The sequence below is a fragment of the Populus nigra genome, chromosome 2, assembly GCF_951802175.1.
Source record: "Populus nigra chromosome 2, ddPopNigr1.1, whole genome shotgun sequence".
Taxonomy (NCBI): domain Eukaryota; kingdom Viridiplantae; phylum Streptophyta; class Magnoliopsida; order Malpighiales; family Salicaceae; genus Populus; species Populus nigra.
This window is the reverse complement of record NC_084853.1, coordinates 37,100,190-37,115,111: the sequence shown is the minus strand read 5'-3', so window position 1 is coordinate 37,115,111 and position 14,922 is coordinate 37,100,190. Positions and strand designations below refer to the sequence as shown.

The window sequence follows — 14,922 nt, the reverse complement described above, 5'->3', positions numbered from 1 at the left end:
TAAACGCGAACAAGACAAAAATAATCATTTAACTACAACCATTTCGAAGCATTCAGGCAACATCAGTCCAGCTCAGTCTTGCACAATTCCCCTCTGCCATTTATGAACTAAAGCCTTAATAATCCCCCTCCTAGATAAATATACGCATATGAAACATGGAAATGAAGCAGCAAAAATTGCATTTGTTTTTTGCGTCCCCTCCCCTCTCACTTCTGCCCATCAGCTTCAACCGGCTCAACCACCTCTGCTTCTAATGTTTCTGGGATACCTGGTTGAGAAGATACAGGATGCTGAATCTCAGGAGGACTTGACCATTTCCCTGATAGCGCCATACCCATCATCTCATAAATCTTCCCACCCAGCTGTGCTGGATCCTCAGGCTGCATGGATTAAAATCTAAGTCAGAGAACAGCCAGAAACTATATAGTTCGAATGCAAAGGTAGTTGAGAAACGAGTAAAATTGTTTAGGGTCACCTTGACTGCTTGAACAGGTAAAAATAATTAAACATGTAGTTCCATAGGCCACACCAAGAAGTACAATTACAAGTTGGCAAATTATATTCTCCAAATGAGACACAACGGCAAGGTTAAATGTAATTTTATATATGTATAATTAAGAAAACAACAAAAATGCTCACAGTATATCCACTGGAAACCAAAGCTGCATCGTAAAGGAGATCTACAGCTCTTAGGGCATCTTCATCATCTTGGTTACTCCTGCATGCAGCCTACAGAGAATAAAAAAGAGGGATAAAAGTAAGTGCGAGTCACTGGAGTCACTAAGACTCAAATGAAAAACAGAGAGATGGATGGGAATGTCCTTGTACAGTTAAGTTCTTAATTATTTCATGTTCAGGATTGATCTCAAACACCCTTCTGCCTCTCATGAACTCCAGGCTGGACATATCACCAACTGTTTGTGACTTCATTAGCCTACGGTAAAATAAGATTTATAGGTTAAACAAGCACGCAGGAGAGGGGTGGGGATGCTTGACATATAAATCACCGGCACAAGCAACCCAGGAGTACTTTACCTCTCCATGTTCGCGGACCAACCAAATTTCCCAGACACAAGGACACAGGGTGATGAGCTCAAGCGATTTGATATTTGTACACTGGCAACTTTGTCACCCAAGCGCTTCTTAATCCAATCACAAGTTTGGCCAAACTCTTGCTTCATGTTCTTCTCTTTCTCCTCATTCTTGTCACCTGAAAAGGTCAAATCACTTAAATCTACATCCAAGTTGAAACCAATAAGCACCAATGGATCGTTCTCTTCAACTTTCCCCACAAAGTTATTCCAGTCGATATCACAATTGAGAAAGCTTGAGTAAAATTAAGATCAGAGCTAACCACTAGCCATAACCTTCATAGAACCGTATGATTATGGTAATTGAGCCTAAAACAACAATCAAATCTTCAAGATTTTCTTCAGATAGTCACTCCAATACAAGATGTTTATTCCAATAGAAATAAAGCCTACAAAAGAAGAATAAACATAACAAACAACCACGCCTTATCTCAAAAACTAACCTAAATCCAAGTCTTCCTTGGTGATGTCAACAAAATTTTTCTCCTTGTATGATTTCAGGTTCTGGATGGCAATTTCATCAATGGGATCAACCAAGAACAGCACCTATAGAAATAACACCGAGAGAGAATTCATATGATTGTTCATGATATATCACAGAACATTAACTAAAATGTTGTGGAATTGTTTTTTCAAGTGAGATACATACTTCAAGATCCTTCTCAAGAAGTCTCTCTAAGAAAGGCGTGTTCCTAGCGCTGGTTACACTGTCAGAAGCTATGTAATAGATATCCTTCTGCTCAGGTTTCATGTTTTCCACGTACTCATCCAAGCTAATCATCTCCTGCTCACTCTGGGAAGAAAAAAATCGGAGCAGTGGTGCAATACGCTTGTGGTTTTCACGATCCTCAATGCAACCCAATTTTAAGTGTTTGCCAAAGTTATCCCAGAACTTCTCATAATCCTACAACATAAGGAAGATGGTTTATTTAAAAAAATGAAAAGCACTCAAGCAAGAGATATCATTAATGATGGAAAAGGAAACAGGTGATTTCATGAAGGCTTCCCAAAAAAACCTTTACAATCCAGAGAATTAGAGAGAGAGAAGGAAGGCATCAGAAATACCAAGAGAATTTGTGGAACAAAATTCAATAGAGGACAAAAATAAAGGCTTCCCAAAAAAAACCCATAGATATCTAAATTCACACTTAAGCAATGTGCAGAATTATTTTGACATCCTGTGATATGAGCTTTCATTGAAGATGTAAAAGAAACAAGTAATTTCATAAGAAATAGCATACTTCTCTATTCTCACTCATGGAAATGCCCAAAATCATGTCAAATGCCTTTCGAACCAAGCGTTTCCTCATAATCCGCACCTTCAAGAATGCCAGAAAAGAAAATTAAAATGATACATTCAGATTAAATTAGTTCCACAACCTCAAAGGTTTTGGAAAAAACAAATAAATGTTGACTGTTCATACAATGCGACTTTCTTGAAGAATCTCGCGAGAAACATTGAGGGGGAGGTCATTGGAGTCCACAACACCTTTCACGAAGCTTAGATATCGTGGGAACTAATCAAGCAAAAAATAAAAAAAGTGAGCCAGCATAAAATATGAAGAATGAGTATGACAGTTTCCATATAGTACAAATCTGTTTAGGAGGTGGGAGTCAAAGGAAGGGAAGGATGACATTCTCTAACCAGTTCTCCATCAAAATCATCTGAAATGAAGACCCTTTTTACGTAGAGCCTGATATTTTTTGTTTTGGGATTGACTATGTCATCCTTTCCTGTGGAAGCAATGGCTGGCACATAAAGTATGGACCTGAACTCCACCTCACCCTGCAAGAGCAACCTTCACCAGCTTAGCAAGAAATGAAAAGAGGCAAATGAGAAAAGAACCCAGTTAAGACTTCAGAGTTCAACATTTAGAGAACAATAAAAAATTGCACAGCATGTTAGAGGACAGGGACATAACACATGTACTTTTCCTTGCCTGACAAGTTTAAGTAACCCACTTTTCATTGGCCTTGACCTTTAGATAACTATCATCCAATTTTAGAAGCATATATCCAATCATGTATTTTAATTGTAGAAAAGAATATAATCATTATCACATCCAGAATGAGAATTGTTGTTACCTCAGTTGTGAAATGAGAAGACGCTAAAGGCTCCAAGTATTCATTAAAGGTTTTCTTGTAAAACTCATTGTAATCATCTGTAGAAACTTCTTTAGGGTTCCGAAGCTGCACATGTCGAGAGAATTTATCAAACCTTTTCCTATATGTTAGCATTAATCAACATCCAAATATACCAATCTTTACCCACCCATATTGGTTGGGTCTCATTAGTAAGTTCCCAGTCCCAGTATTTCTCAACAACAGTTTTTGTTTTCTTCTTCTTCTTCTGTCACAAGAAACAGCAAATGAATAATAAAAAGAGCTACTGGATTAAATTTTGAAGAACCATGAAATGATAACAAAGTTATGCTTCATACCTCAGTGGTATCGTCTTGTTCATCCTTTTTGGCCTCAGCTGGATCCTCATCAACCTCAACCTTCAACAGAACAAGAAATAATAGATAAATGTGCAGCATTTTTCAAGTGGTAGAGATTTATTCATAATCCATCAGAAGATTGCTATGATCTTTGAGAGTATTAATGAGAACAGAAAATTAAAGTAACTGAGAAAACTGACCTCTTTAGTGTATCCTTTCTCCTGCCAGGTGTATATTGGGAATGAAACAAACTGTGAGTAGTTTTTCACAAGCTTCTGGATCCGTTCTGGATGTGCAAAGCCTTTGTCATCACGCTGAAGTAGGGAGAACAAATAAAAAAACATGGTGAGTTTCAAATCTATTCAAGAAAGAGGAAACAAGCTGCTTGAGAAAAAAAGGCTAGACCTTAAGATACAGTGTAAGGCGAGTTCCTCTAGGAATGTGATTTTCTGGGTCTGTGTCCTCTCTTATAGTATATGAGCTTGCATTGGCCTCTCCTTCCCATACATATTGTTTATCAGATCGTGGGCTTTTTGTTGAGACAACAACCTTTCAACAAGGAGAGGTTCACTAGTGAAAACTAGGAAACTCTATATTGATGTAGATAAGATAACAAACATGAAAAATGTCCAAACATGACATTAAGGTCATACCCGATCTGCCACGAGAAAAGCTGAATAAAAGCCCACACCAAATTGCCCAATTAAATTGTTGTCAGCACCAGCATCCTTGCTATCCTGTTAAGCAAATATGAATTCTTTAAGCACTCAAGCAATCCAGCAAAACACTTGGAATAAAAAATTCAATACAGCTTAAAGAAAATATTAGACCTTCAATGCCTTCAAAAACTTTGCAGTTCCACTTTGTGCGATAGTTCCAAGACAATCAATAAGTTCTTGACGAGTCATACCAATGCCACTATCACTGCAAGAAAGAACCGCATGTTGGAATAGTTGAATCGGATGGAAAATCAATAATTAACAGTTGATGAAGTTCAGAAAGCTTACGTGATAGTTATAATCCCATTATCTTTATCGGTTTGAATACGAATGTCAAGATCAGTAGCATCCTTCAAAAGCTCAGAGTCAGTGACACTAAGAAATCGCAGTTTGTCCAAGGCATCACTCGCATTACTGTGAACATAAATTCATAAAGCACAAAATTTAAGCAACAACATGTAAATTTCCAAAAGCAAAGAACACAAGACTAATGAGTCTATTGACTGTTTGCATCCATTATTACATAAGCTTCCATATAGAGAAATGCTTTAATCACTATGCCCTCTCTTGCTTTCCAGGCAAACATAAATATGTAACAGTGCATCAAAGTATTAAGAAAAAGAAAAGGAATGAAAAAATAACGTGCCTGATAAGCTCCCGAAGAAACACCTCTTTGTTGCTGTATAGACTATTAACAATGAGGTCCATAAGGCGACTAACCTGCCATCAAGTATTAAAACGAGAGAGACATCAGTAAAACCATATTCAGCTCCCGTTCCTTGAATACAAAAATGAAATTCCCCAAAATCTCCATTGATGTACCTCAGCTTGATACTCATATTTTTCACCCACAGACGGAGGGGATGATGACGAATCAGATTCTGCAGCCGTAGACTCGTAACGGGTACCCAAGAAAAAGGTATGCTTCAAGTTCAGCTGCTTGGTTTTATTTGGTATCTCTCTCCCAGTGGTCAAAACCGAGTACCATCTGAATTTGGCCTCACCGTCGACAACCTGCTCATGACTCATAAATAAATATTCCACATTTGACCACAATATCATATAGATACATTTGCTATAAACATAAATTGTCTTAAGGTTAACTGTACAACTTTGTTTTCTTTTATGCCCATTCTATGCCAAAAATAGGAGGAAATTGCATTAACAATATTAAGAATTTATTTAATTAAAAAAATGGCCATTAGACTGGATGCTAAAAATATCTCAAGCAGAACCAATCAACAAAGAAATGAAAATAAAAAGGAAAGGAAACAGGTATCAAGTCAGTGTAGAAATGGGAAGAACTTTTTATAAGAGCGTACAGAATCGGAGAATGGGACAGCGGTGGCGGCGCTCCCGTAACGAGAGGCAGAGCCAGTGGAGCGGAGGATAGTGGAGACGGAACGCCTCGATAGTCTGTGCATCGTTCGTTCACGGGAGGAAGAAATTGAACGTAAAGCGACCGGGGAGAGAGAGAGAGGTGGAGTAAATGGGCACTGTTTCTATCGAGTCTCAGACTCCGTGAGTTATGAATGGGCGTTTAGTAGGGTTTATCATGGGGTTTGAGGAAGTTTCTGGAGATCCGTCCTTTTTTTTTTTTTTTTTATCGCGCAACGTTTTATAAGGTATCTGGTCATTTTTAATAATAATTTTTTTTTTAAAACAAGACTATAGTTTTTTTTTTATATAACACATGCTCTATGTGGTTTGAGCAACTTGGGTCGGTTTTCATAGAATATCATCTTAAAACCTAATTCTTATATGATGCTATTTAGATTAAAAAAATTAATGTAATAAAAAATATTCAAGTTATAAAAAATTATTTAATATTATTATTAGATCCAGACAAACAAGTTAATTTTAAAACCCTCCAACTTGACCGGTTTAAAATAAATTATATAAAAGTTACCTTAACATAACTTAATCAACTTAACCGATTAAAAAACAATTTGATCGACCAGTAAAATACATTCAAAGTTGAAATTAAAAAAGTTTATTTATAAAATTGACAAAAAAAACTTCAAACCTAACTTTTTGCCTAGTATAAATTTAAAATTAAACCATGTGAGAGTTTTTTTGGCATGACCTAGTCGATTTGACCTGTCTAAAAAAAATCTGATTGGCCAGTAAAAAAAATTTGTGGATGAAATTGATAGAATAAAAAACCTCTCAAACTAATTTCTTACCTAGCTCGAGTTTAAAATTAAATTATACAAGAATTGATCCATTATAATCTAGTCAATTTAGTCGATTTAAAAATAAATCAAATGATTATTAAGAACAATATAAGGATGAAATTAAAAAGGAATGAAATTACTAATTTACATATGAAATTGAAAGAAAAAAAACTTTATTGTTTATATAATCAGTAAAGTAATTGCATCGAGTTTTTTAGTAAAGAGAATATGAGAGATTCTTGATTACACAACAAGCACGAAACTTTTCATGTTTTTTGGATAGTTTTTATACTCGAGGGACCTTAACTATTATTATTGGTTGACATATTAAGTTAAGTTAAATTAAAAAAATGATTTTTTCTAGGAAAGTTATTATTTATCAAGACTTTGATTATTATTCATTACAATAGTATAATTATGAAATTGTTCTTGAACAAAAACATCTTTGAACTAGGTATTAGAAGCAAGAAAATCTTTTCACCATAACACAATTGTTTTTACAAATTATACGAGGTTAGATTAGTAATTTCATTTTTTTAAAAAGTAAAATTACTAATTTAACTCTAGATTAAAATAATCTAAAGCCTACTACTCGGGGACATCTTTGTATTTTTAATTTTTTAAAATAGTATAATTATTTTGATGCCCTTAAAAACAAAACCAACAAAACTCTTACCAGATGATTTTTTTTTCATTTTACATTGGTTTTATTTTAAATTTCAAGAGTACTCGGGGCATTATTATAAATTATATTTATTAAATATAATTTTAAAACAAACCTTATGGAGAATGCATAACACTAGTTAGCATGTGGACGACCCTAATGTGAAGGGTTACCCAACCACCAAGCATCGCATTTTAGGGTAGTGTTTGAAAAGACTCGGAGCCCCCAATGAAATGGTGTAGCGCGTGCCCCTAACACGCATCGAGTTTAGCATCGACGACCGTTGTTTTTTCCTTTGGCTCTCTCTCCACCATGGAATTTCACGTTAGTCCCTTCAAAAAATTAAATTAGCCCCTGCACTTTATTTCTCCTTTATATTTGGTCTTTATCCTTTTGATTATAGTTTTTTTAATAAGCCATGAAATTACAAATGTTTTTTAATTTCACCCTCTTTTAATTTTTAATCTTTCATATTTAGTCCCTATTCTTTTGATTATTATTTTTTTATTTTTAATAAGCTATAAAATTACAGTTTTTTTTTTCAATTTCACCCTTTTTTATTTTTAAAATTTGATTTTCATTCTTTTAATTGCTGTTTATTTTGTTTGAGATTATTTTTTTAGATTTGTTTTATATTTTCATCCTCCTTGAGTTTTTTTTTCTTTTAAATTTGATCCCTATTTTTTTTTACTATCTTTTTTTCTTTGACAAGCTTTTTTAAAATGACTTTTTTCATGATTTCACCCTTCAAAATTAAATTGGTTGGGAATTAAGCTTCTTGATTAAACCTGCTTTTATTTCTTACCTTTTTTTTAGATATTTGCTTTATTATTTTTATGATTTACTTTTTATGAGATTAGTTTCAGGTTCATGACCAGAATCTCTAGTTTCAAATGTTAACGTTGGTTGACTTTTTTTAGGTTCTTTTTTTAAAATTGATTTACTTCAATTTCATTCTTTAACGTGTAATTTATTTGAAATTGGTATTCTTATATTTTCTTTCTTTCTTTCTTTTCTATTGGGTTATTATGATCTTATGTCATGATCATGGAGTCTATGGGTTAACCTGAGTTAACTAAGATTTTTTTTTTGTTATTGTGATGGGGTTAATTCTAGGTTTAGGGCCATGGTCATTGGTTTCAAAGATTGTTTTTTATGGAAATTTTTTAAATTTAATTATTTCAATTTCATCCTTTAACATTTAATTTATTGGAAATTGGTCTTCGTAGTTTTATTTTCATTTCCTTTCTATTGGGTTATCCTGATTATTATTTTTTAAACAATTTCATCCTTTATGAGTTTTTTTCCCCATCATATTTGATCTCCATTCTTTTTCTTGCTATTTGTTTTCCTTTGACATGCTTTCTAAATTGATATTTTCTCACGATTTTATCCTTCAAAATTAAATTGGTTGGGAATTAAGTTTCTTGATTGAACACGATTCAAGAATTTCATGATTTTCATGGTCACGGGTTTGCCGATTAACCCGAATTGACTCTTATTTTTTCCATTGCTTTCTTTAAATAATTGTTTTTTTCATTTTTGTCCTTCAATATTGCGTTGTTCGATAATTGAGCTTCATGATATTATTCAATTTACTTCTAAACATGTTCACCCTGGTAATCATAACTAGGTCAGAGATTTTGCATCTTGACCTAGGTGGGTCTGGATAAAGTTTTTTTTACCTTTTCAAATTATATTTTTCATGAGTTTTCATTCTTCAACATTTTATTTGCTGGAGATCGACCTCCACCTTTTTTTTGTGGAGTTATCATGTTTTCATTTGATTTATTAGGAATTAGTATTTGAAATTTTTCCCTACACTTGTTTCTATAAGATTATCTTAATCTTATTTCCATGGTCATAAAGTTTGCAAGCTAATATGGTTTAACATAGGGTTTTTCTTTTGTTGTCTTTTTTTTTTAATTTTTCCCTTCATTATTGTATTGTTTAACAATCCAGGTTGACTCAGATTGGGTTCTTTTAACCTTTTTTTCCTTGTCATTTTTTTGTCTATTTATTTATTGTTTTTGTATTTTTAATCATATTATTTAAATTATCAATTGAACCAACAACTTGTTAGTTTAATATACCTTGAATCTAATATTTGATTTTTGAATCTAGAGTAGATAAAGTCCATAAGAAAAAAATATTTTGCAAAGGAAATTACAAATTTGTTATAATTATAGAATTTCTATTGCATCAAAACATTATTTATAAAATGTTCCTTGTTGATACTCTTTTAAAAATTAGACATTTATTAGAGTTGTAGAGACTGTTACATATTTATGTTCTTTTCTTTATGAAAAAAAGTAGTTGTTCTCAAAAGTTAAGATATAAGGGATACCTAAAACTAATATGTAGGTGTTTATCGTAAGACATATACATTAAACTAACCTGCATGAGAATTTCATATGGAGAGATCACATATATCTATAGAAAGGCTCACATGACGGTTGTGTAAGTGATCTTTAGATTTGAGATCACTAAGTTATCTTATATAGAGAATATTATGCTTTGATTCTGTTACATATTATCTTAATCGAGGTGATGAAGGAGTAAATATTGGATATAACATGAACTATATGAAAGTATTTCAGTGATCAAGAAAGGATTCATCACCCTATGTGAATTATGAAAAATGTTTCATCCGTTCTCAAATAATATTGATTGAGAAATCCTTGGTCAAGATAGAATGAAATTTGAAAAGGTTTTTAAATCTTATTTAAACGATCAATGACGATTATATAGAGAACAAACATGTTTTAACATGATAGACATATTCCATGCTTTAATGTTAAATCAGAACATTATTGATGAAAGAATATTAATTATACTGAGAAATCAGTCATTAAAAGGTAATGTCAAACCACTAATGACTTTTCTAATATTCGAGGAATCATGACACGTTGCTAGATGATGCACCTGATCTTCAAATATAAATTAATCAATTGTTAAATTGATAATAAATTATTTTTTTAAATTTTTTTAATTCTATTTAATTAGAATTAGAATTTATATTTGGGTTAACATATGAGAAACCTAATGGGTCACACACATTAAAAACCATTAGTTATAAATTAAATTGGGATGATTTAATTAAGTATGACTTAATTAAAATATATCTTAGAAATTAAGGACTAGAATATAATTAATATAGAGATTATATTTCTAGACCTAGAAAAATCAAGTAAGGACTTGATTGAGTTAATTTCTAAAAATTTTCTAAATTAATATATGGATATTATTCAAGGGGCAAATTGATATTTTGTTAATTTATAGAGTTTTTCATATTTTCCTATAAATAGTAAGCTATGACTCTTATTTTTTTATGATTGTTTGTTAGACAAAAAAACTATATAAGTCACAGAATAGAGAGTTAACACTCTACATAAAACAATCTCTCTCTCCTAAATATGGATTTAGAAGAGGAGATTTTTCATTGGTGGTTTGTGTGGATTACCTTTGGAGGTTGGATAACTGGATAACTCGTGGTTTACGACAACTTAGCCTTTTTAGAATTATTCAAAACTGAAGAAGATCAGATTTTCATGTAATAAATCCCTAAACAACTCTAAATTTGTCTAATGAGATCCTAGAGACTCCTAAATAATTTTGTTTTATTGTTTTTGTTGCGTGTATAATATTCAAGAAATCCAACACAACTCTAGTCTTAATTTTTTTTCTCAACATTCTTTTTTTACATGGAAAAAAAAAATTATCTGCCACATGCTGCAAATCTAGTTCTTAATTCTAAATGTTGAGGTTTATGACTTTTCATACTGTGATTTTATATATATGATTGTAAAAACAAGAAGATATTGAAAAATATAAAATATAAAATCTCAAATGCTATTACTGAACCGTCTCTTAGAATACATATTTAAAAATTTTAGATATCTTGATGCACTACACAAAACATATTATTGCTTAGAATCTTGATTTCATTTAAAACATAAGGAATTTAACAATCTTTATATCAAACTATTTATTAAAACTACAAAGTTTATGGATTACCGTGAGTAGTTTATTGTATAAAATAATTGATTATAAAAATATTTTTGTTAAATTTACAATTCTTTTCAATACATATCTACATAATTGATGTAATTTTTCTTAAAATAATCTTAATTAATTTTGTTTGACCATTGCTATCTACATAATTGATGTAATTTTTCTTAAAATAATCTTAATTAATTTTGTTTGACCATTGCTTGTATATATATATATATATTATTTAATACAAACTCATAGTAAAAACATTATGTGAATTTTATTAGAAATTCATCTTCCAATTAAATGGAGGCAAATGAAAATGTGTATAGAGAGATTAAAAAATGCAAAGCTCTATGGTGTTATAAAATGAGTTTCTAATAAAATGAGTTTCAGTATGACATGTACCCAATCGAAGAGTACATGTACCTTGGTTGATGGCCCAAGTGTGATTCCTTTATTTTTTTTATCATATTATTAACTATTATTTTATTAACATTAAATTAAATTTAAATTGAAATTAAAAAAAAACTAAAATAATTGTTCACCAAGACTTTGAACACTATTCATTGTAATTGGGTAATGATAAAATTGCCCCCGAGCCATAAAAGCTTTGAACGAGGCATTGAGGATAAGAATGTATTTTTACCATAACACAATTGTCTTTTATAAATCTAAATTAGTTATTTTATTTTTTATTACATAATAAAATTACTAATTTAACTCTAGAATAAAAAAAATATAATGCCTATTACTCAAGTTTGTTTTGGTCTTTGTAATATTTTTTTAAATAGTGTAATTACTTTGATGTCCTTAAAGACAAAATCAACATAACTCTTTCATAAGGATTATTTTGTCACTTTACATTGGTTTTATCATAAATTTAAAAGTTAATAAGGGGTATTATTGTAATTGATATTTATTAAAAAAATTGCTCGCGCATGTGTAGTACGCACCAATGTGTAGACATCCTACACACTGTTTAGGAAGCATACATGGACGACCCACAGGAGCCATCACCGCCATTGTTTTCCCTCTTCTATAGTTCATGGTACCAGCCATGCTAGTAATGGTAGCAAGAGCAACTCAAAGCCAAGTAACATTTCTGTCAAACCTCCTCATGTTATGTGATGTTTAGGATCGATACTAATTGCTTGCATGGTAACAGAGAGAAAAGGAAATGCTGAGAATGCACGAGGTAAGAAATGCCTTTGTTAATGGCATTCTACATGCCAAGTAATACCTCTCGGGCCGGGTTGAGTAAGAAATAATAGGGGTCGAGCCTCCCACCCAAGCCTAGTCCATGTGGTTGGGCTGGGTTCTATATAAAAAAGAAACTTTATGCTGTTTATTGGCCCAATCAGATCTGTTTGGGTCAAAAGGCCCAGCCCATATGCTTGAGTTAAACCTATTCCAACCATAAAAGTATGTTTGGCATGTCTGATTTTTACTGAAGGAGAAAATGCCTTTTTTTGTTCTTGAAACGTGTTTGTCAAATGCGGTCTTAAGATATTTTTTTTAACCTTTGATTTTTGGATAAGGATGTTTTTGGCAAACACACTTTGTTGTTTTCTTTTAACATTGGTTTGTCCCTTATTTTTTTGTTTTGCCAAACAAGCTCTAAATAATTTTCAAATATTTAAAAACATTTCAAGGATGATTTTAGAATTATTTATGGGTCCCTCGCTAAGTTCTCTAATAATTTCATTTAATATCGAGCCCGTCGACTGACAATGTAAGATATTGACCCGATATTAAAAATACCCGCTTTTCTTCAAAATTTCAAAAAATAAAAATAAAAAAAACAAAAAGAATTGCTCGTTTAAAAATGCAAAAATATGTTTTTATCTGTGTGCATACAACAAAATCCTAAAAGTTTTTCATGTATAGTTTATAAAAAAGAAAAAAAATGCATTTTTATCATGGTTTGAAAAAAAATACAAAACTGGATATTATAACCAGTTTATTATTATCCATTAGGATTTGACCAAAATTTCCAAAAAAACACCACAAAAAATCAATTTTTTTAATTAATATTTTTAGTATGAATTTTACAATGTAATTCATATTCTCGGTATTAAATTAAATGGATTGACAAAAAAAAAAATGTTAGGAATTAATTGTAGAATTTAATATTTGAGGGTATAAAATTATATCATAAAGTATATCCCCTGGTATTAAAAATATGAAATTGAAATAAAGGCATCATTAAAATTTGGACTTTAGAATGGTTAGATTTTAGCCTGAGAAGATAGGGATCTTCTTAGTGAGGAGAACTTTTCTTGAACCTTAGATGGACCAATGAATAGAAACAAGACTTAAAAAAAAAATCAATCAACAATGCAGCTTATCATAGGTAGGGTGCACAAGGGATGATGCGTCTTCTCCATGTATAACTAGTTCTCTTACTCATACTCTCGCAAACCAATAGGTTTTCTAATGACCATGATACTAGGTGACGACTTCCTTAAAATTATAATTTTATGATTAATCCTCATACACCCAAACCCCCTCTCGATCCTGGAGGCAAATCCATCATTCAATGTCATGCACGCCATGACAACTAGCATGGATTCAATATGTGGAAATGAATTAAAAAAAAAGGTGTATTGGAACATAATTCACGACGCCTACAACAAAACAAGAAGTTAATATTTGAGTGTATATCAAGATCTTTAATGCATCGTTAGTCGACCATTCAACTAGTAGTGAATAAGTTTTGTTTGTATTATGCCCAATTGAAAATAAAAACCTAACCGATTTCACCTATAAAGACAATGTATTTTTAATATAAAACTCATATATTTGAATTCATTTAATTTATCAATATTTTTTATATAATACTTTCCAGGGTGTTTTAATATAAACACAATGAAACAAAGATTACATGTCAAAAACAATTCAAGATCAATCATTCCTATTTCAACTTTGCCAGGAGAAATTGAAGAGCCAACCTAAATAGATGTTTGAAAAATAATAAAAAAAAGTGTAAAAATATTATAAATGCAACTCCTATAATTTATTTATTTTTACTCAAAGTTCAATCAACTAGGAAAAAGATGATGTTATACTTGGTGACAACAATAATATGAAGAGAGCGATGAGTGAAAACACAACAAAGAAACAAGTTAAAAAAGATAAGGTTAGTATAAGTTCTCATGTTGAATCGATCTTAAAGAATTAAAAAGAATATAAAATGAAAATGAAAAGTTCAAAGATGGAATTTTTTGAAAACACCATATAATATAGAGGAAGAGAAAGTAAATGCAAAACATGATAGACAAAAATAGAAGAAGACATGATTGATATCATGTTAAAAAGGGCTTTTATTGAAACAACAACAAGATGAATATAAAATAATGTTGAAAAATATGACAACAATGCTTTGATATTTGGTTGAATATTTTGAAATGCATCAAATAGAGGTATTAACTAAATGATGTAATAATAGTTTTAATTAGTACGCATTGTTTAAATTTTGATTGTTTCTTCAAATGTATGCACTTCATTTTTATTGTTTTAAATTTTTACTATAATAAAAGAATTAATTTTCAAAAGTATCACTATATAATTATAAAACTAATTAACATAAATTGAAAAGAAAATCAACAACATGAAATAACATACACTTGAATAGTCATCTCATATGTAAATTAAATTAAATAATAATAATAATAATAATAATAATAATAATAATAATATTATTATTATTATTCTCGACTCTTTATTTTGAAGAGCATGATTGTAATTATATATTTTGAGAGAGCTGGTTAAAATAGCTTTCTAACTATTTTAGCTAAAATCTAACTAACAAATAAAGCTTTTAGCCTTGCAACC

General features: G+C 31.0%; 1 protein-coding gene across 2 annotated transcripts; it reads right to left on the bottom strand.

Moving 5' to 3' along the window:
• On the bottom strand, positions 1 to 5,844 carry LOC133682687 (heat shock protein 90-6, mitochondrial). Of its 2 annotated transcripts, none has more exons than XM_062106161.1 (20): positions 5,574 to 5,844; positions 5,074 to 5,265; positions 4,898 to 4,971; positions 4,540 to 4,665; positions 4,363 to 4,456; positions 4,186 to 4,269; positions 3,938 to 4,081; positions 3,733 to 3,846; positions 3,533 to 3,592; positions 3,364 to 3,441; positions 3,177 to 3,281; positions 2,737 to 2,877; positions 2,516 to 2,608; positions 2,333 to 2,410; positions 1,741 to 1,995; positions 1,535 to 1,637; positions 1,036 to 1,210; positions 829 to 934; positions 640 to 729; positions 1 to 380 (listed from the first exon to the last, which is right to left on the bottom strand). In XM_062106161.1, the coding sequence occupies exons 1-20, from the start codon at positions 5,673 to 5,675 to the stop codon at positions 207 to 209; spliced, it is 2,388 nt and encodes a 795-aa protein (XP_061962145.1). In that variant the 5' UTR covers positions 5,676 to 5,844; the 3' UTR covers positions 1 to 206. The 2 variants fall into 2 exon arrangements, with proteins under 2 accessions (XP_061962145.1, XP_061962146.1); XM_062106162.1 differs by having other exon boundaries at positions 3,364 to 3,438.
• Between the last annotated feature and the right edge of the window lie 9,078 nt (positions 5,845 to 14,922).

Coding starts and splice junctions, on each gene's coding strand:
- LOC133682687 (XM_062106161.1), bottom strand. CDS start 5,675: ATGCACAGACTATCGAGGCGTTCCGTCTCCACTATCCTCCGCTCCACT. Junction 4,972..5,073: donor AATATGAGTATCAAGCTGAG/GTACATCAATGG, acceptor ACTTGATGGCAG/GTTAGTCGCCTTATGGACCT. Junction 730..828: donor AAATAATTAAGAACTTAACT/GTACAAGGACAT, acceptor TATTCTCTGTAG/GCTGCATGCAGGAGTAACCA.